This window comes from Pipra filicauda, unplaced genomic scaffold, assembly GCF_003945595.2.
Source record: "Pipra filicauda isolate LSUMZ 115617 unplaced genomic scaffold, ASM394559v2 scaffold113_size4260070_pilon, whole genome shotgun sequence".
NCBI classification, from domain to species: Eukaryota; Metazoa; Chordata; class Aves; order Passeriformes; family Pipridae; genus Pipra; species Pipra filicauda.
This window is the reverse complement of record NW_024103585.1, coordinates 2,695,545-2,717,251: the sequence shown is the minus strand read 5'-3', so window position 1 is coordinate 2,717,251 and position 21,707 is coordinate 2,695,545. Positions and strand designations below refer to the sequence as shown.

At 37.4% G+C, this 21,707-nt stretch overlaps 1 protein-coding gene across 6 annotated transcripts in view; it reads left to right on the top strand.

The window, feature by feature from the left end:
• The window catches only part of PTPRZ1 (protein tyrosine phosphatase receptor type Z1), a 136,220-nt gene that overhangs the window by 75,557 nt on the left and 38,956 nt on the right, over nucleotides 1–21,707 (top strand). For all 6 annotated transcript variants that reach the window (XM_027720811.2, XM_027720810.2, XM_027720813.2 and 3 more), the window contains 7 exons: nucleotides 1,289–1,384; nucleotides 1,644–1,710; nucleotides 5,274–5,431; nucleotides 5,965–6,115; nucleotides 12,451–12,635; nucleotides 13,372–13,498; nucleotides 19,661–19,704. In XM_027720811.2, coding sequence (XP_027576612.1) covers nucleotides 1,289–1,384; nucleotides 1,644–1,710; nucleotides 5,274–5,431; nucleotides 5,965–6,115; nucleotides 12,451–12,635; nucleotides 13,372–13,498; nucleotides 19,661–19,704 — 828 coding nt within the window. The remainder of the gene's footprint in view (nucleotides 1–1,288; nucleotides 1,385–1,643; nucleotides 1,711–5,273; nucleotides 5,432–5,964; nucleotides 6,116–12,450; nucleotides 12,636–13,371; nucleotides 13,499–19,660; nucleotides 19,705–21,707) is intronic.

Genomic DNA, 21,707 nt, shown 5'->3' with positions numbered 1-21,707 from the left:
TTTACTAAATACCTTTGTTTATCTCTTGATTTAAGTCTATTTGCAAATATAATCATTCACTTAAATCCAAATTAATAATATCTAAATTATGCATTTTAGAAGGGCAGTGTAAAGTGTTAGTCCATGGCATGTTGGGAATGTCTAAACCTTATTTTCACACATCTTTTAAGATGATATGAGATGTCAGTTCTGCTAATCTGATGAAGTTCAAGCTCTCACTAACAGTTAAGCTTGTATGAGTTTGACCCATCATATTCCACATCATTTCATTGTTTATAGTGTAAATGGACTTCTCAAAGCTAGGACTTTGCTGAGAGCCCATCGGAGCTGCTGGACCTCACAGAGACAAAGCACGGCCCGTGTCGCTGGGCAGGAAAGAGCTGGTAGTGGTGTGCCAAGAGCCATGTGAGAGCAGGTCCTGGGTGCAGCCACATTCACAGGCAGCCAGGCCGGCATACCCCTGGCTGGTTTGGCAGAATAGTTTGCAACAGCATGGGGATGGAGCAGCTCTCGCTGAGATACACAAAGGCACTCTGCAGGCCAAACTTTCTACCCTCAACATGACATCGTGGTCATTTTCCAGTTAAAAAGATGTAGTTGTGGCCAGCAACTGTGCTGCTCCTCATTCCAAATACTTTGGGCTTCTATGTGAGAGCAAAGCAATAGCGCCAAGATTGACCTATACACAGGGGAGAGCTGTGAGCCAGGAGCTTTCCCTGGGCAGTGTCATTTCCTTCACCTCATTAGCCATTCGGAAATACCCACTCACGCTCCACCTGTCCTGCCATTGAAGAGAATATTCTCTTCCATCATCATCTCCTAGAAAGCTGGTCAGAACAGAACACTGCCCATTTATGTTGGTGGCCCAGTGCTGGAGATTTCCCAGCTGCAGTCAGATGTGGGCACAGTGTCTAGTAATCTTACATTCCCAATGCTTCTCTACACTTACTGCAAGGCAGATGCAGTAGGCACATCTTGAAGTATTATTCATGTTTTATCACTGATTTCAAGATTCATCTCGCCTGCGTCCTCTAGATCATGTGTCCAGAAGAGGAGAACTCCTGCGTTCTTAATAGTTTTCCAGGAGAGGTTGTTTTTAGATAGCCAATTGCTGATGAATTCCATTCTTTATCTTCAGATAATGCATGTAAGATAAATTTAAAAAATCTATATATTTGTATTGAAATTTTTTGTTTGGATGGTTTTTTTCTCCAAATGGTAGTATAAGTAACTGCATTTTTAATTTTTTTAATATATATATGACATTTGAATGTATTTTTACTTGCAGATGCAAATCTACTGCTATGATGCAGATCAGTTTACAGATTTTGAAGAGGCAGTTAAAGGAAATGGAAAATTAAGAGCTTTATCAATTTTGTTTGAGGTAAACAAAGTATATCTTTGTGTCATTTAACAAGCCTTAAAACACACCAAATGTTCAAACTGAATTTAAGTGGTTCTGTTGTGTGACCACTGAGTTAAAAAAATTGCATGTCTCTTTCTAATTTATTCTTGCAGAAAAGCAAATGGACAAAACATGTTTACTTGGCTTTAAGTCATCTATAATTTTGGTGGTAAACTGTAACTTTCAGATCTTTTTCATGAAGGGTGCACTGTTAAAATACACAATTTCTTTTTAACAGGTTGGACTAGAAGATAATCCAGATTATAATGCAATCATTAATGGAGTAGATAGTGTTAGTCGTTTCGGTAAGTTTGCCTCCATGTTTTATTGATTACCGATTAGACTAAATTCCATTTCAGTGTGATTAAGAAACCTTTAAGACATTGAGGAGCACAGTATTGTATTGCTCAACCGTGTCTATTTTGTTAGAAATTACAAAAGTTATCTGAATAGACTGGAGAGCTCACGATCACCAACCACGTGAAATTTAACATGAGCAAGTGCCAGAGACCGGGTAGTCCTTATTATTTGTACAAACTGGGGAATGAGAGTCTGGAGAGCATCCCTTTGGAAAGAGAGCTGGGGGTTTGGTTTGATGGCAAGTTAAATATGAGTCATCAGTGCCCTGGCAACCAGGAGGGCCAACCATGTCCTAGGGAGCATCAGGCAAAGCATCACCTGCCAGTCGAGGGAGGGGATTGTCCCGCTCTGTTCTGCACTGGGGCAGCCTCACCCTGGGTCCTGCATGCAGTTCTGGGTGCCACAATGTAAGAAGCTATTAGAGAGTGTCCAGAGAAGGGCAACCAAGATTGAGAAAGGTCTTGAAGACAAGGCACACAAGGGGTGTCTGAGGTGACTTATTTTGTTCAGCTTGGAGAAGGGGTGCCTCATCACAGTCTACAACTTCCTTAAGGGGGGCAGCAGAGGGGGATTTGTTGATCTCTCTGTGGTGACCAGTGATAGGACCTGAGGACATGGAATGAAGCTACATCAGGGGAAGTTCAGATTGGACATCAGAAAAGGTCCTTCACTGAGATGGTGATCTGTCACTGGAACAGGCTCCCCACAGAAGTAAGTGGTCATGGCACCAAGCATCTGGATGATGCTTAGTCGTATCATTTAGTTTTAGGTAGTCCTGTGAGAAGTAAGGAGTTGGACTTGATGATCCTTATGGGTCTCTCTTCCAACTTGAGATATGATTTTCTATGATTTATTTACCCCAAGACTGAGTATTTGTAACAACAGAACTAAATCTAACTATCATGAGAAATTTGCAACTGTTTAAATGCTAAAACCAGGTAAATCTGGATTTATTATGTGAGTCTTCTTAATCATACATTTCAACATTTTTATATCTGGTTGGAAGCCGGAGAGTGCTGTTGCAGCTATCCAGGATGGGTCTTACAAGAGTGAGACTATATGAATATCAGCATTCAGTAGACTCAGAGGAGAGGAATCCTTTTTTTCAGTAGCTCCTGTGAAAATCTGAAGTAATCCAATTATATTGTATTTGTAGTAGCATTATTAAAACCAATTGTTAACAATTTTGTCTTTAAGAAGTGCTCTGACATTGTTGCTTATTGGAACACATTGGAATTCAGTGTGGTACATGAAGAGATCTGGGCTCAGTTTCTAACTCGGTTTCACAGTGGCTTTGCAGAAGAATAAACATGAACGAGCATGGTCTTGAACAGGAATATTTTCTTACATCATGTCCATAACCTTAAGTAAACCGTCTCAGATTTCCTTTATGTAATGATGCTAGATTTTGTAAAGGTCCTTTAGATTGATAGGTTGAAAGTGTACAGAGCTGTTTTTAAAGCTTTCAAAAGTATGATGCTAAAATCAAGATTTTCTTTTCTCTGGAAAACAAACACTATTCAACAAATATAAAAGGGAGCAACTTTCATGAATTATAAAGACAGAGGAGGTGAAAATGTAAAGCAGTTAAGATTCATTACTTTTGTGTGCCATCTTCTATGAAACAAAAAGGAGAACGAGTAATACATCAAGGCAGATGCCATCCTACAGCCTTGGAAGGAGCTGTAAAACTATCGGGAGCAAGATTCAAGTCAGTCACTACATGGCACTTCAACAATGAATAGAATATCATTTTCTTGAAAAAATTGCAAATGAGCTCAGAAAATTCAGGTCATGAATAATCAAGTTGTTTCTTCTGAAGAAAGGTGAATAGCACACAATCTGTCTTTGTCTGTGATGTACATGAATTGTTCTTGTCAGTCATATCTATATTGTGCTTATTTGAATCCGAATTGCTGAGTTCTCAAGCTCTGCAGAGGAGCACTCCTGTTTCTTCTGGATGAACTCTCTGTTTTTCATTATTCTTTGTACATGTTTTATTTTAAAATCCAGGCTGTCAATAAAATTTTAAAATTTTATTTTAAAATCTAGACTGCCATTAAAGGACATTCTAAAATCCAAAGCTGTGAAATGTATGGCAGGATTCTTACTATGAATGAGAAGTTTCATGTCCCCATGTCAAGCATCTACATAAAATGGACTGGCATTCTTTTTTCCTGAGGCAGGGATATGTTAACTAGACATACCAGATAGCAATAGTAGCTTCTGTCTGAAGGCTGATTAAGGTTTCGACAGGAGAAACAGAAGGATGGGCTTTGCTTGGCACTGCCAAATGTTCCCTTTTCATGACACATGGAAAAGAAAGGGGGAGGAGCCAGCTCCTAAACCTTAACTCAGTCACTCTACAGAAGAAAGGCACCAATCACTTGTAATAAACTGTTCATGTAATGTCACCAAATTTGTAAAGAATTATGAAGACAAAGACAGTTCAAAAATCTGCACAGGGCTCAAGTAACAGACATCTAAAACCACAAGTTAATGCAGGGTCTGAAAATTCATTAGATATTTAGAAGTGAATATTTACCAAATAGGGAGAAATTTAAAATCAGTAACTTTCAATTGAAATAAGGTATATAAGGATCTATGCTATTCCAAACTGTGAAAAACAGCATTAATTTGGGTGCACCAGACAATAAGGCATATAATTGTCACAGACTAAATAAGTCTGCCTTGTTGAAGTTGGCACCATTTATGCCAATTTCTGTTGCTGGACCCTACTGCCATACCAGTAGAAACTTAGCCTTCTGAGGATGGACTTTAAGCAATTCCTCATGCTTACTAACAGCTGACAATGTACCAGGTAAACTGCTGACCTGGTATCACTGAAAGATGTGATATTGTTTTCACAGGACAATAAACAGGGTGGTCATACTCTCCCAGAGGACATCTTTGCATTCTTTGCTGCTTTGTGGTACAGTTTTTTGCTGTATTATCGCCATTTTAAAAAAACCTGATCCACAGAAATTCTGCTTACACTTTCACAAGTTATATTAACTCTCAAGTCTAACATGGTGACAGCTCCCCAGTCAGTGATTTTCTGCAGCAGTTTGGATCCTGCAAGGATCTCAACAACTTGATTAATTTCAGGGAGAATTTGAAGCCATGTAATGAAACGTAGAACAAAGATTTAATGTATTTTTTTTTCTTTGAAGTTCAAGAGTGGGACAAAGATTTGGCATCTTGGGCGTTTATGAGTAAGCTTACAGATGAACAAATTCTTGTGAACCAATGTACTGATTACTCTATTTATTACTGGAGTAACTCAGTACACCTTCCCAAATAAACAGAGTTGGTTTTGAAGTATGCTTATTCAAACTAAATAAAAAAGGCCCTGCAATTTATTTGTATGGTAGTCTCTCTGGAGATTAGATTTTGAATAACCTCAAAATTAGCACGTTCTTATAATGGTAACTCTTTTAGACAGTGAGATTTCTATTTATTCATTGCTTCTGTAGTATTGTAACCATCTGACTATTTTTTTTTTCAGGAAAACAGGCTGCCTTAGAACCATTTATTTTGCTGAATCTTTTGCCGAATGCAACAGACAAATATTACACTTATAATGGATCTTTATCAGCTCCTCCATGCTCTGAAACAGTTGAATGGATTGTGTTTAAAGATACCATAAGTATTTCTGAAAACCAGGTAATTTGCGTAATGTTGTAAAACCAAAATACTATACATAATACCAAAGAAAAGTATTTGCCATGTATGGCATTCATTGCCAGCCCAACAACATAGCTTTTCTTCTATCTAGTTAGAAGTTTTTCATGCAGCCTTTAAATTAGAAAGCATAGATATTACTGGAGTGTGTTATCTTTTCCTTTTTTTTTTAGTTTAGGACTAGAATCTGAGTCATTTCTTGTCTTAAAATGGGTAAGAACATACTCCAGGCTGTCTGGACTTTGAACTCAGATAAAGAGGAGTACAAAACACTCTTCCCAGCCAAATGGTGGTGCTTGGCAGAGCACAGCTCCAACAGCAGAGTAATTGAGAAATACTGGTGGAGTAAACCATTAGATTTATTGATGGTACAGAAGAACAAAAGTTCAGTGTCATGCTGGATAGCTCAACTGTGAGAGTTTAACCAGCAGCTTCTCCCCAGAGTTTTTGCCTGCTGGCAGAATCTGCTCAATTTATTTTGACTTTTGACTTCTTTTTTTCCTCACCTCTTCTAGTTAGCTGTATTCTGTGAAGTCCTTACAATGCAGCAGTCTGGCTATGTTATGCTGATGGACTACCTACAAAACAACTTTAGAGAACAGCAATATAAGTTCTTTGGGCAAGTGTTTTCCTCTTACACTGGACAAGAAGAAATTCATGAAGCAGGTACTTACTGAACAATCATTCCTCTCTTCACAAGTTGAAAGACAATTTTCGGTAAAAGATTCATCCAAGTATGAAGATACTCATTTTAAACCGTGCAGAACACAGCACATTGTATTATTACTCATAAATCTATCACTTCAGAGAAAAAAACTAGCAATCAAAAAACATGTCAGATTAAATGCAGTGGAAAATTAAATGCTTGTCTTGACCAAGCATTCAGTGAAGATCACGTCAGTTCAAGCTTTCTTGCACTGCCCTTTTAATGTGTTTCAGACCTAAACAATGCTGCCTTTTCAGGGACTGCAGGAGAATTTTATTTTACAAACCCATTTGGTTCCTTGTCATATAGTGTGAATGCTTTTACAACAGAGACTGAAGTGAGGTCACCTAACTAATTTCATGTAGTCTGCTTAGAAATTGATAGATAAAGAGAATCCTAGAAGCCAGATTCTGAAACTTCAGGGAAGTTTATGAAGGTTATATGACCAAAATAGTACATTATGTAATGGGAAACAAGATCTAGCACTAAATATGGAAGTCAATGATTTCTATACTTAAAAGCACAGAAGAATATAGAGTAAACCTTTAAACTGAGGGCATTATGTTGCCACTTGGGTGGGGATACGTGTAGACTCTTAAACTCAATTGTGCTGAACTGTGCTTAATTAGACATAAACAGTTGACTGAAGCACATGGTGTAGGTGTTCTACAGATTTAAAAGAAGTGTGGTTTCATAAATATACTTAATTATATTTATGTACATACATATATATATATGCACAAAAATGCAGCTATAGATTTTGTTTAATGTAGAACATTAGAGAAGCATTTGTATTTTCACCTCCATTTTAAGAGAAGGTAAATAAGAACCCCTAGGAATCATTAAACTCAAATGTCCAGATGTAAAAGCTGTAACATGAATGCCAAGGTCTCCAAGAGTGAAAAGGCTTATGCATTTCATGTTTAATAATGCATAGTAGTCAACAGAAGAAAAATAGTCTTTTTAATCCCTTTAGAGGATGCAAGAAAAATTACAAGAGTGGGTCTTAGTAAGGTAGACAATTGAAAAATTATTTTGCATTGTGAAACCTAGAATCCTAATTTTCTCCTGCTGCATTCAGTGTACGTTCTCATTAGGCAGTAGGATTAAATGTTTGATTTATTGCTGTTGTTAATAGATGACATTTCTTAAGTAGAACTAAGTTTCATTGGAAGAGCTAAAAGAATATTTCTATTCCATTTTAAACTAATTTCAGCCAAATATTGTCAGAATTTTTTTCACAGTGACATCCTCAATGTTCTTGGTGTACTAGCACTGTCTTACTGTGTACATGGAGATGCTTTGTTCCCCAAGCCTGACTAGTAATACATGTAGTTTCCCTATATGATATATATGTATGTATGTATTTAAGAAGATTAGAAGAGCTAATCCTTACAACCATATTTTAGGATTCAACTAAAAAAGTGTTTTGAAATTGTAATGTTTTACCTCCACCAACTTCAACTGTCATGCAAATCTATTTATAATAGAAATCATTATTTATTCCTGTAAACCTGAGAACCATCATGGTGGCTGCTGAGCCCATTACATGACTTCCCACCTGCCCCGCCCTTCTGGTGAGACCCCTGGTATAAGGGCAGAAACCTGACTCTTGTTATCTTCCTGGAATTAGTACAGGTATAAAAAACAGTGGGTTGTTAAAATTTAAGACTGACAATATATAGTGATGAAAAATATTTTTCAGCCTGTTTTCCCATGAGAAATACAATTGTATGAAGTTCAGCAGTTGTCTTAGTTAAATTCTCTTGTGAGACAAGGGGTCATGCCTTTACCCTTTCGCATTCCTCAGTCGACATGAATAACCATTCTCAGATTCTATCCAAATATTTGTGTGGGACACTTTGCGCTGGCACAGTGTGTGGTGTGCAGGTGCCCAGGTGCTGGCAGTGGTGGGTACGTGGGTGGCCTCTGTGAAGAGAGCCTGGGGCTGCCCTGAGCCCGACACAGACAGTTCCAGCTGGCTCCAACCCACGCACCTCAGGGCACAGCTGAGCCCCTTGGCCATGGTGGTGGCTCTGGGAAAACAAAGCTGCACAGCAGTGAGGAGTGAGGAAAAAAGTGTGAGAAGCAGCCCTATGACACCTAGGTGAGAGAAGGAGGATGTGCTCCAGGAGCAGAGACTCCCTTGCAGCCTATGGTGAAGATAAGCTGTCCTGTGGCACACTTTGGAGACTCCATGCAGGAGCAGGCTCCTGGCTGGAGCTTGGCTTGTGGAGAGGAGCCCATGCAGGAGCAGATTATCTAGCAGGTCTGTGACCCGGTGGGGGACCCAAAGTATAACAGTCTGTTCCTGAAAGACTAGGCAAACTGGAAGAATTTATGAAGGACTGTATCCTGTGGGTGGGACCCAATGCTGGTGCAGGGGAACAGCATGAGGAGGAAGGAGCAGCAGAGGGCAAGGCATTATAACTGACCACAGTCCCCATTCCATATCCCCCTGTGCCGCTGGGAGTGGGGAAGTGGAAGAGTCAGGACTGAAGTTGAGCCTGGGAAGAAGGAAAGGGTGGGGAGATGTTTGTGGGTTTGGTTTTGTTTCTCACTATTCTACTCTATTTATTTTTTGATAAATTAAATTTCCGTAAATCGAGTCTGTTTTTCCCATGATGGTTACTGGTGAGCGATCTCCCTGTCTTTATCTTGACCCATGAGCTTTTTCATCTTACTTTTTATCTCTGCCCTGCTGAAGAGGAGGAGTTGGAGAGCAGCTGGGTGGGTACCTGGTGACCGGCCAGCATTAGCCCAGTACACATCTACTGTCCTGCTCCGCCTCCATCACAGAGAGAGAGTAGACTGGGAATACTGATGAACTACTTTTTGCCACATACTGTGTCAGGGATCTGCAAAGCCCCTGAATATCTTAATGTAAATGAAGTGATTTCATGACCTCAACAATTGAAAAGCTGCATTTAAAAGATAAAAAATCTCAAACCTAGATTCAGCTAACAGTAGAAGAAAGCAACAAATGTGGGTGGAAAACAGCCAAATGTGAGCAGCTTATAAAGGTCTTCTGGTCAAAAATACAGTCCAGGCAGTTTTTGACAATGATTGGGCTAATGTACCCTGTCGTTCCCCGTGATGCAAATGAGTTTAGATGAAAATTTTTTAAGTTACATGAGTAGCATTTTATTCCACGGAAGAATAAGCAGAGATAGGTGCATTATCATGGTGTGCAATGCTGGTTTTGCATATGATATGCAAAACCAGCATCTAAGTACTCATCTGGGGAAAGCAGGGACTTGAATTCAAGCCCAGCAGGGGTTTGAATAGGCCTCTGACTTCCTGTGAATTTTTTGCTCTTTTGTATTTTGCTGCTTGAGACTTGTAATCCAGTTTAATATCTGTGACTTCAGATTAGTAACAGACTTGAGAACTCCCTTTCTTGCTCAGATTTTCCAAAAGTCGGTATCAGAGCAGAAGTATTTAATTAGGTAAATTGTTATGTTCCTTTCTTTTCCTAGTCTCTGGAGAGGGAAAATGGGAAAAAGCAGGAGAAAAGTATCTCTGTGTTGCTAAGACTGGCAGGAAAGAAAAGGAAACAGAACAGGTAGAATGACTTACAAAGTGACATCAGAAGAAGGGCAAGAGAACACCTTGGGAAGTAATGGAGGTGAAATAATAGGTAGATGATTGTCATGTAGGAATATTGTTGGTCACTGCTGAGATGAACATCAAAAGAAGAACAAAACGGAAGACAACTTTTTTTCTTGGGGAAAAACAGAAGAACCATCTGGAAAAGGAAAAAATCCCAAAGAACTAACATTGGAGACACAAATCTTGTATCTTTAGAAGTTCTATAATACTGCTCTGTTACTCTGAATACAGTCAAGAGATTTCAGAACCAAATTCACTCAAAGACAAGAAAGATGAAAGGAGGAAGAAGAGAGAGAAAAATAAAGAGAAGTGTTTGGAACACAGAGAAACTTGGTGTTTACATTATAAAAAAGCATTTTGAGAGTAATTTTAAACACCTTCAAAAATTAATTGCTGTGGAGTCTTTAGAATCATTGACAAAAATTAAATCAGTTTAAGTCATCTGTCTTAATACTCAGAATTGGAAAGGGTGGGCTAGTGGTTTACTTTTGCCATCTGGTAGAAATGGGGTGAAATGAAAAATTTTAGTAATGGAATAGAATGTACACAACTTGAGATTTTTTTTTTTTTAATTTGCTCATTCAGTGTCATGAATAAAATGGCATATCAGTTATATAGCATAGTAGATTAAAAACCTGGCAAGCTACAGAATTCAGCTAATTTACACAGACTAATACTGCCTCTATCATGAGCTTACACTCGCAAACAAAAAAATTAAAAAAGCCTTGATGCTTGTTTTCCATTGACTAGGTCAGACCAAAGCTGCTCAAAACTGCCGACCTGCGTACAGAACGGAAGTAGTTTTTACAAATATTTTTGAGAAGTTTGAGTGCCCTCTTGTGTTCAATTGGCAAAATGCAAAGCTAATGGACTTCTTTCAAAATGCAGTATTTTCCACCAAAGCATTGTGGCATCATGGTGTTTGCTTCCTTTAAGAGGACTCCAAAGGATCTGCACTTGTTTTCTTAGTTAGCTAGATAGGTTTTTTTACTTGTTTTTGCTCGATATTCACATTTTGTTTTAAACAGATTATGAGATATAAAAAATGTTTCCTCATTTATTCCAAATTGGGAATGACTATGTAATTACTTATGCAAAGTCAAGCTAAAAATTTTTTAATGAAAATATATCCATCTAATAATTTCAATATGTAAGATTTAATTGTTGAATGATTCAGAGTAAACTTTGTGTGCTCCGGTCAGTGATTTTGCCAAATCTAATAGATTAAATAAAGTAGTAGAAATGAAGTAATAAATGAAGCATCAGACTGAAAAATATACCTCTCCAGTACCTATGGAAGTGCACATAAATGTAATTTCAGTACCTGAGACAAGCAATTCCCAAAAGCTAGTGCAGGGCCAGATAGCCACTCTGAGCATTTCAAACCGAAGTTCCAAACCCACGTAATTTCAAAAAGATAAGAAAAGGGATTTCTAACAGGAAGTATCAGGGACCCCTGCCTTCATTCTGAGACATCAGAACAGATCTAGTTGCTGTGCTCTCGAGTTGGGAACCAAAGTTCCCAACACTTTTGTGTTCTCCATTCTTCACTTCTGTGTCTGAAGACACAGTTCCCCTGCAAGCAGAAGGGACGATGAGAGCAAGCAAGGAGAATGAAGTCTCAATCCAAATCCAAACCATCCATTTATGATGCACCTCTGTATGATACTGCTTTATTTTTGTTTGTATATCCTAACTCCCTAGACATTTTTTCAGTGAGCTTCAACTAAATAATTTACATTTTCTGCTAATGTAGTATTTTCATCTGGGTTAATCTGCATTTGACCTTTTATATTATTTTTAAGCCACACACAATTGTACTTGTACAATTTAAAGAACAAATGTCAGAGTCTCAGCAAATTTCTTGTGCACTGATAATCAGTACGTCTGTGTATACATATGTATATGAAAATATCAAAATGTTCAGCTTATTTGAATAAGATGCAGAGTATTGGAGGATAAAACCTGGGAGACTGGCAAGAGTCGCTGCCTGACCAGGCTCCCCTCTGGTGTGCAGGTTCCAAGCACACAAAGAAAGTGTGTGTGAGCCAGGCCCAGGATTGGAATGGCCTGACCAGACTTCTTCAGCAAATACCTGCTAATATAATAATTTCTTAGCTGCTTCCTACGTGCCTTTTGTCTCTCCTTTAGGTACTATAAAAAGATTCAAACATCACAGAGGGGAAGTTCAAGTGTAATAGGTTTACCTTTAACATTTAAATATTTAAAAATCTACTCTAGATTACAGTCTATTATAGGTGGTGAGAGAGTGTGCAGGTCTTCTAATGCTACTCTGATAGACCCATAAAGACAGAATAATAGAAATTTTTTTCCTCGCAAGGACAGATATATGAATCTTTATGTTTTGTAGTTTATATATTATTTCTTAGGAACTGGATATTAATATTTCACAAAATATAGTGTAAGAGTGAGGGAGATGAGGCTCAGTCCACAAATTACCTTGCTTTTGAAAATCTGGTGTTAACATACTGGTTCTGTTTATAGTGCATGGCATCTGAAATATTTTAATGGAAGGCTAAAAACGAGACACATGAAAGACTTGCATTAATTTTCTCAGGAGGTAGCTCAAGATCTTAGTAGAGTCACTTGTACAATTTAATAAATACCATATTCTTTCCTCTTTTAATAAATACCATATTCTTTCCTCTTTTCTTTCTTCCAGTTTGCAGCTCAGAACCTGAAAATGTTCAGTCCGATCCAAAGAATTATACTAGTCTTCTAGTTACGTGGGAAAGACCTCGGGTTGTATATGACACCACAATTGAGAGATTTGCTGTCTTTTATCAACAGTTGGATGGAGAAGACCAAACTAAGCATGAGTTTCTGACAGATGGGTATCAGGACTTGGTAACTTACTCTTCAAGTTTCATAAAAAGGAGTGATGGCATAACAACTCTCTGTTAATTACCTTAAGGGATTAAACTCTATCTGGGAGCCAATTCCATAAAAAATTCCTTCTTTGGCTCCAGCTCACAGAAACTGTAGTTCATTTTTCGGCCATAAAGCCACAAAGACAATTTAAAAAAAAGTAAAAGTCCTCTTACCCAGAAGAGGGAAAACCTCTGCAGGGAAAACCTCTGGCTTGCCTATACTGGGTCCAAATGTTTATGACCATGTCAATGACAGAGCTTAGCCATAAACCTGTTAGTCAATTAATAGTGATCTGTACTTCATTGCTCACAGACGTGAAAGAATTACCTACACAGACATCTAATAAGATTCAATTCAATCATACTGCTATAAGTATTAAGTTACTGATTACAGCTTCATGTTATTTTACTGATATGTTCCTGTAACCCTCTTTAAAGACTCATAACTTATCACACATAATGTTACCTAAGCTTGTGTTGAGCACTAAATAATTATATGGTTTGGTATCCTCCATATTAAAAGTCACAAGATTTTTTTTTTAAGTTGGCTGAAGAACATTTGTGACAGTAAAATATAATAAAGCATACATTAGAATACTAGAAGAAAGGAACTTTATGGTTCATATGAAAAATGCATTATTAAAAAATTAATATTTTCAAATATTTGATACTTATTTGCAAGTAAATTATTAAACATTTTTTTTTTCTTTTAGGGGGCTATTCTAAATAATCTGCTGCCCAATACAAGTTATGTTCTTCAGATAGTTGCTGTTTGCTCTAATGGTCTATATGGAAAATACAGTGACCAAGTCATTGTGGATATGCCTTTAGAGGACTCAGGTAAGTGGTCTTTTAAGCTTAGTGATCTCTTTTAGCTGAAAATCTGTATTTGAAGAAGTAGTTTGTTTGCAAACCAGTTAAAATGCGTGACTATCAAATTATGCTAAAATGAAATTTCAAAATCACTGCAGTTAACCCTCAGCATGTTCCTTGCTACTGATATTTTACATGATGTAATTCCTTTTAAGCATTACCTATAAAAGACTGCATGTTAATTTTTTTAACTCTAAGAATATTCTGAAAAACACCTATCTGATTTCAAATCTCACAAGTGTATCTTTTATCAATATAATGTAGGGAAATAAAACTCTGTTTGGTATTATTTCTCTATGGCTCAAGCCCAAAATTAATCCACACAGCTAAATTATTAAGGTAACAAGTAATACAACCCCAATATATTATTTATAAGTCTGTATTAATGATTTTGAAATTTTATTTCTTATGAATACTTGGAGTTTGATTTCAAAAGACTTGTGGCGATGGAATTCCCTTGCTTCTTAATGCTGCCTTGCAAAAAATCAAAAGTCCTAACAAATAAATCTTAATGATTTCACAGCCAGATTTACTTCTTTTGTCTGCTGGTAAATATGAAATAATTTGAAACTATAGCATGAAGCTTGATTTTGTCCTTAATAATTCCTTAAATTCTGTGAAAGTTTTAGCATCAGACCCAGCTCTTATGAAAGTGAGAGCTATGTTTTTAACTAAGAGCCTGTAGTTATTCATATTAAAAAATCAAAGACTTTCTAATCATGCAAGGAACCATTTTTTATCTAAGGGCCTGGATTTTGTTGTTTATTTATATATTCTGTAAGTTCAGTTTTACACTTACATAAGTCTGTTTGGCTACAGCAAAGTCCTTAGTGATGTTGTGGTGTACTTGGGAAAACAGGTCAGTTTTTCATTTCAAGGGAGCCACATTCCTTTACAGTGAAAAAGAATATGATTCTCAACGATCTCTACTGCATGAATTATGGACTAACAATGGTAACAGGCTTGTAATACTGTGTTTTTGTCTGTAGGAGGAGGACACAGCATCTGGTATAGCACATACAATTTTTCCATAAACATTTAACTTGTCTTTCAAACACAATGCATTAAGAAGAATGCATTTTTGGAGTCTTATGCTGATATCTACCAGAATTTTCCTATTTCTCTTTAGTTTTCTAAGAATTCCACAAAAAAGTTGTGACATTCTGCCTGTCATTTCACTTTTCTGCTTATCCTTTATCCGTCTCTTAAATACTATATTCCTCCACTTACTTTCCAGAATTCACTGGGTTTGTGTTTGAATAATTTTCTCAGATAAGTTCATCTACACACCCCACATCCATTTCTATATGGAATGGCAAATAAGCAGAGTAGTGTTGTCATTATTAAACAGTAGTTCAACCAATCAAGTCAGTGCAGTGCTGCCATCAGAGCTGTAAGATCTCTGAAAATAGATACTGCAAAACAAAATCCAGTATAGGTGGTATCCACAGGATAAACCATCCTGCTGCTGCTACGCTGTAACCCTGCTCTGAGGATGAGTTGCATACCACCCTGCTGTGTGCCTCCCTTTGGCAAGAAAGGCTAATGCAGAGGCAAGGAGAGAGACAGGAGCACTGGGTAAGCACTGCCCACTACACCTGCAGTGCAAGCAGATAGTCCTGGGGAACAAACTCAGCAAGAGGACAACGGGACATTTGGCAGCCTGCAGCTGGCCAACAGTACAGTCACTGAGCACAACACCCACATATTGCTGCTGAAGTCATGCAAAGCAGTGGCTTTGCATTCATTCCAGTAGAAGAAAGAGTGAGGGTCTTGCTTTGGAAATACGTACTGGAAAATTAAATTCACCTTCCAGTATGTCAGCAGAAATTCTCTTGAGCTTTGTATGCAGCTCTGACTGTAAGTCTGATAGTCTCAAGCCTTTTTATGCAGATGCACCATTAATTTCTTTGTTGATATTTTAAATTCTACAAAATATAAATAAAAATAGGGGGAAATTTTTAAATAAAAATGAAATACCAAAATACAAAAAATATTTCTTTGGTATGCTTCCTATCTGAAACGAACACCAGATTATTCAATCTACTTTGGTTCTTTTATTTTGACACTTCCACAATGGTACCTCTCAAAGTGTTGGATGAAAAAAATTCAGGGGAAAATTCCTTCCATGTAACTAGTATGATTCCTAAGGGTGGACATTGCTCTATAAATTTCTAAATTTCTAATATTAATGTTTATTTGCATACTTAATTTTACTAATTATTTACATCTGAATTAAGTGCTGCAAAGATTGCAAATATTTTTGTATTTAATTTTAAATATTCCTAATATTAAACAAAAGATATATGAGGATGTAGATACCTAATGAGAAAAATTTGTTCAGAACAACTTGCTGTTTTCAACAGTAACATCAAATTGGTTTTGTGATCTGCTTTATAGATCTTGAGGCAAAAGGGGATTTCTTGGAGCTCCTGCTTGTGAATTTATGAAAGAAAAGTTATCTTCACCATGAAGACATGAAATAAAGTTGACTCACATAAAACATAAATTAAATCTTTCGTTTTCAAGAATTAGTCTGAGTAAGCCAGTTTAATTAAGATGAAATTCACTGCAATCACCTCCAGATCAATTAATATTCATGTTAAGAGCTAGAGCAAGGCATGAGTCATGCAGAGGCATTAGAATGGCCTTTTCCAGGAAGAATTCTGCCTTTGGAGTGACCACTTCTAATGAGGGAAGTTTTCAGTACACAAATCTGATATTTAAAAAGCTCAAGACCATTGTTTTAGACTTTTCCTTGTGAGACACTTGCAAGAAAGTGTTTCTCATGCTTTCTTCCCATGCAGTCTGTGTGCCTCCCTTATGGGGTTAGTGAGGGCTCTGCAGCCTCTGGTGATCCACAGACAAGGTTTAAACCCTCTTATTCTCAGCGGTGCTTTGTAAGAGGAAGAACCTCTCTCAGGCCATGCTCGCTGCCTCAGTTTGTGGAAGCCTCAGAAGCAATGATGTGACACTGGGCAAACCACCATAGTGGAGATCTCTGCTCTTTGGGATTTCCCTTATCTCTTGAGAGTGGCAGCCTTTCATCTTGTAATACAGTATGTGTGCACATTAAAATTGTTTCCAATTAGCCTCCACTTAGTGAAAGTCACCAGATACACTATGTCATGTAGCTACACAACCTCCATTGAAAACTAAGGGAATCATGTATAGAGTGTTTTAGTAAGCTTTGATAGAAGTCCAGCCTTTTTTTTACAAATTTTTCATTTGCTATTAGAATTGGATTTAGAATAACTGTTTAAATGTGTGCTTTGACTCTCTAAATAACATCTGTATAGCTCTGAAGGTTCTGCAATAGTTTGTTGTGTAGTCAATACTGATGTTACTTATATGCATTTGCTGATACAGGAAAGGGAAAACAAGAATATTGCTCCCTGCTCATCCTCCTTTGTATCGACTTCAGATAGTGTTTATCAAAAAACTCTGTGCCATCTCCTGCATGGCAGCTCATGCCGTCAGCAAAGCTTTGCGAGGGTCTAACTGTGCAATTTCTTTGTAACCTGTCTTTGTGATTTTAGTCCTAAAAACCGCTAAGCATATATTAAATGTCTAATTTAGGGGATGCTTTTTTCTAATTTTGTACTGATACAAGTAGAAATCTGAAAACTAATTTAATCAAAAGAAACAGGCTCTAGTTTTGTTCTTGCCATGCCATTTATTACAAAAGTCAGTACAGAAATGAAAACAGCTTATGTTGTTCATATTATTCTACAATTACAAATCAAACTCTTTAAAGAGATTTTTTTGAAGATTTGCATTGAACATAAATGTAGGGAAATGGTTAACTTTTTTGTCTTTGTTCTATCATTTCTTCATCTATTGTTGAAACGGACTATGAAAAGACCTCTACAAAACTTTCTAACTAATGATTTAATTATTTTATTGAAAAGTATAGAATAATCAATATATGTTCCAGAAAAAATAAACAAGCTTGTTCATCAACCTACATCCATGGATTGTATTTGGAGGTTGCAGTTCTTTTTGGTTGGGGAATGTTAGTATATTTCTAAAATCTCCTGTAAATCAAAAGCTCAGCAACAGCATTAACAGAACTTCTGTAGGTGTGTGTCTCTAATACTTTTGACAAATAAATTTCCTATGACCAACTAAATTTAAACAGGCTTTATAAAATTCCTTAAGATTTACTGTTGTTTTTATATAGTTTTTCTATAAATGTATGCTAATGCCTCTCTGTGGAGAAAATAGCAAGAAACTACTTTTATCTGGTGGAATTTGAGAGCATGTCCCCTACTGTTTACTCCAGCACATTCAGAACAGTTTATTTTTCTAATCGAGTCTGGTTAAAGCTCAGCTCAAGAATAGAGACCACAAAAAGAATGGATAGCGTTTCTCTGTATTATAAACATTTTTCAGAGAAGTCTGTTGAGCATAGAATACATGGCATGGGTCTACTGTGGGAAGACTTTCAAACTAATGTCTACAATACTGATTTATGTCATTGAGAAGCCAGGGAATATCATTATCTCGTCTACCCACTCCTTCCCTCCACTCCCCTCCCCACCCTGCCCTGGAGCCTTCTGGGCTTCCAGGAGTCAGAGGTAAGATAATTTTTATATATCTTGCTAATGAGAGGTCAGTTCAGTACTTGGTAATTTATAAATGTTTGTTACAAAAGGAAAAATTTGTGAAGATTTTCTGCAGCATTGTTTAGTCATAATTTGTTTGCGCGCTTTACTTTAGAAATGAAACTGTCTAAGCTTATTATTTGGATAAACTTCATCTAGCGTATGTTGCCTGTAGCACGTCTCAATTTGTTTTGAAAGGTAAATATGGACAGACCAAAGAGAATACAAATTAAGTCGTAGATCCCCATCTGACTTTGCAGAAATGAGAAATATGAAGATGACAACTTTATACTAGTGTATTGAGGAAACTTCATTTGGGAATTGTGGAGGAAATGCAGATATGGAGCTGTGTGCAATGCTATTGTTCAAATCGCTCCCCAGGCTGAGACCGGCATTTTCACTTAGTGCAAATGAGCCCTCAGACTATGTACTACCATTTGTGTACAGATAGAGTGCTAGAACATTTCTTAGGAAAAAGCCCTAGAAAGGTTCAGAACAGGAATGGGCCTTTCTGTGTACCAAAGGAACAGTAGGATGCATTAGCACTGTGGAAAGGTTTAAATTCCCTCACTGTAGACCTGTGCCACTTCCTACCAGAGATTTGTACATTTCTTTCAACCTACTTTGAAGCTTTTCTTGCTGATCACCACCAGAAGTACACTATTGGATTTGGCCAAAAAGACAGAGAGAAAGAAGGCAAGAGACTAGCTCTGAATTTGGAGAGAAGGACTTTCACCTGGGCTGTAGGAGATGAATGTCTTCATCCTGTTTCAGCTGTTATTTATTTATGAAAAGTGGGGATGACTCAAAAGCCTTTAGAGGAGTTCTTCAGAGAATGCCCAGTACATGTTTATTAGGGTCTTTTGTGGGATGTGATACACCTGGCTTCATGTCCTTAAATTAAATCAAGTGGAGTGTGAATTTGAAAAAGGTCATAAGCAGTGGCATCAAGGAAAGATGGGTCTCTTTGGTCTGCTCTGGCAGAGGCAGGCAGCCTGCTGCACGTTGAGTATGATGGCATGGCTGTTGCTCTAGTACCTAACTCCAAGCCTGGGTGCATAAATAAAGAATTTGCTGCATGAAAATTATAGAACAGATCATTTTACAAGAATATCTTCCAAGCTTTCAGGTTAAATACAGAGAACTATTTGGTTCTCAAACTTATCATTTTTCTCTCTTCTGTATTTCTGCATTAAACTGTACTTTCTTATGGAAAATGTTCTCATAAACTTGCCTTTCCCTCACCAAGATGTGGTTCCTCAGTGCAAATCCAAGATGGGCTGCAGTATCAAATTAGAGCCAGGCAAAACTGCTGTGGCTGAATATGACCTGTCTAGATGCATTAGCATTGCTACCCTCAGTTCTCAACCCTGATGTTGGCCACTCCTCCAAACACAGTCCTATAAAACATCTTATACATGGTCTCAATAAACATATTAACTACTCTGTTGAGTCCTTCCAGAATTAATAATTCTGTCAATTTAAAATGTTCGATGATACGGTGTGTATTTTTGTTTTGTAGAGGCTGACCTCATTCCTGAACTGAATGAAACTGAAGAATATGAGGTATAGCATTCATTTATTTTTAAGAGAGAATTTCAAATAAATGCATTTCAACTAAATTGAAATCATATTCTGTGAAAATTCACAAAAATATATCACCAACTGAGTGTATTATCTGCATTTATATATACATACATATATATGCACATATACAACCTTTGAGCTATATTTCTTCCTAGATAACTATAGAGATACCTCAGTATTTAGTTCTCTGGGGCTGGAGATAGATGGTGAAGCAAGGGATATCACACAATCAAGGTACAATCACCTGACAAAATTGTTCATTTAGCAGAATCAAACTGTCAGCCAGTGTTAGGCTTTTTAGTTTGTTTAAAGAGAAGTTGACTTGCTTATGATGGTCTTATCACATAATAAACTAAAGTAAGGGAGAAAGGCAATTGTGCTGAAGAGTGAGATTCATGTGTGTCTGCTATCAGTATGTTATTGGTTGAATAGTCACTCCAAAATTCTTGGGGGGGTCATTTGCTTCTTGAACTCAAGTTAGACTTTACAATATAGCTCTGTTTTACACAATTTTTTATGACTTTATGATAATCTCTGAAGGCTTCATGTTCGGTAACTAGGTTTCTGGTGTCCCAGCAAGGAGAGAGGTAAAAATACACAAGATTTCAACAGTCTCTAATACCAATTTTGCAACATGGGCAGTTCTTGCAGTAAGACCTACATCGGTATCAAGTAATCCCTCAGAATTTGTAAGGAGGTCTATGACATCAATATTTTCACTGTGTGACCCTGAGATTGGCTCAGTTGGTTAGAGCATGGTGCTAATAACACCAACTTCATGGGTATGATCCCTGTATGGGCCATTCATTTAAGAGTTGGACTCAATAATCCTTGTGGGTCCTTTCCAGAATATTCTGTGATTTGGCATGATTTAATCAAATTCTTGTAGTTAAGTAGGTAGTCTGTGCTTATCTGTCTATCTCTTTACTCTCCCTTGCATTTGTGGACACTGAGTAACCAATAATATAGTCATTTCTCTGATGTAAACTATGTGTCTAGATTGTTATATTGTACCTGTCAGGTTAGTGACTGAGTGCCAGTGAACCTCAATTGATTTTTACTTGAATCAAGAAAGTTTAAAAGTGCAGGCATCGCCCTACAGAAAGTAGATTTTCAGAAACAAGTTTGAGGACACAGAGTCTAGGTACTACTGTCCCTACATTTTAGATATTTAGTCCACAGAATGAAATCCAAACCTGAGTCATATATGAGCTACCTGATATTGTGTGAGTGCACTAGTACTAGTTCCTGGTACAAAAAGGGACTGCAGTGTGAAGCACAGCTCTAGCCTAGTGGGTAAAGCCCTTGTTCTGGTGAGGTTGGGTAAAAGCAAACAACTCCTATTCGCTGAGTGCTTCAGTTGGTAATGTATTCAGCAGGTGTTTATCTTGAGCACTTTCTTTCAAAGGCTTTTTTGATTTTTTAAATTTTTTACATTTTTCTCCCTGCCGTGCCCTCTTCAGTGCAGGAGTGGATGATCTACTCAACCTAAACTATAGTGGAAGATGAGAAGTTGTTAGATTGATAACTGTGCCCCAGTCTCCAGTCTCCTCAGTGTTTTCTCTCAACATTGTGCTTTTGAATAAAAACAGGAGACATTGCCACCACATTACCAAGCCAGATCTTAAAAAAAAAAAAAAAAAAGGAGTTGGGACTGTATTTTGCAAGAGGCTCTGTGCTGTGTGTGCCTGTCAAATCAACTCCCTTCAGAAAGTGAAGGTGTCCTTCAATCTAGTTTGCAGAGTTGTGCTTGGACAGGTTTGATTGTGATGCAGGTCTAGATGGGGGCACAGCACAGAGCTGCAGGTGCTGCTGTGTCTGGGTCAAAGCAAAAATGCTTGCTCAGTGATTTAGATGCTTCCACATTATGTTATTTGATTTGGTGTATGTAAAATGGGAGAGAAGATAAAAGGTTTTGAACTTAGATCCTCAAGGAATGCCTAAATCCTGATATTTGGGCGTGTAAATTTTTTTTCTTTTCA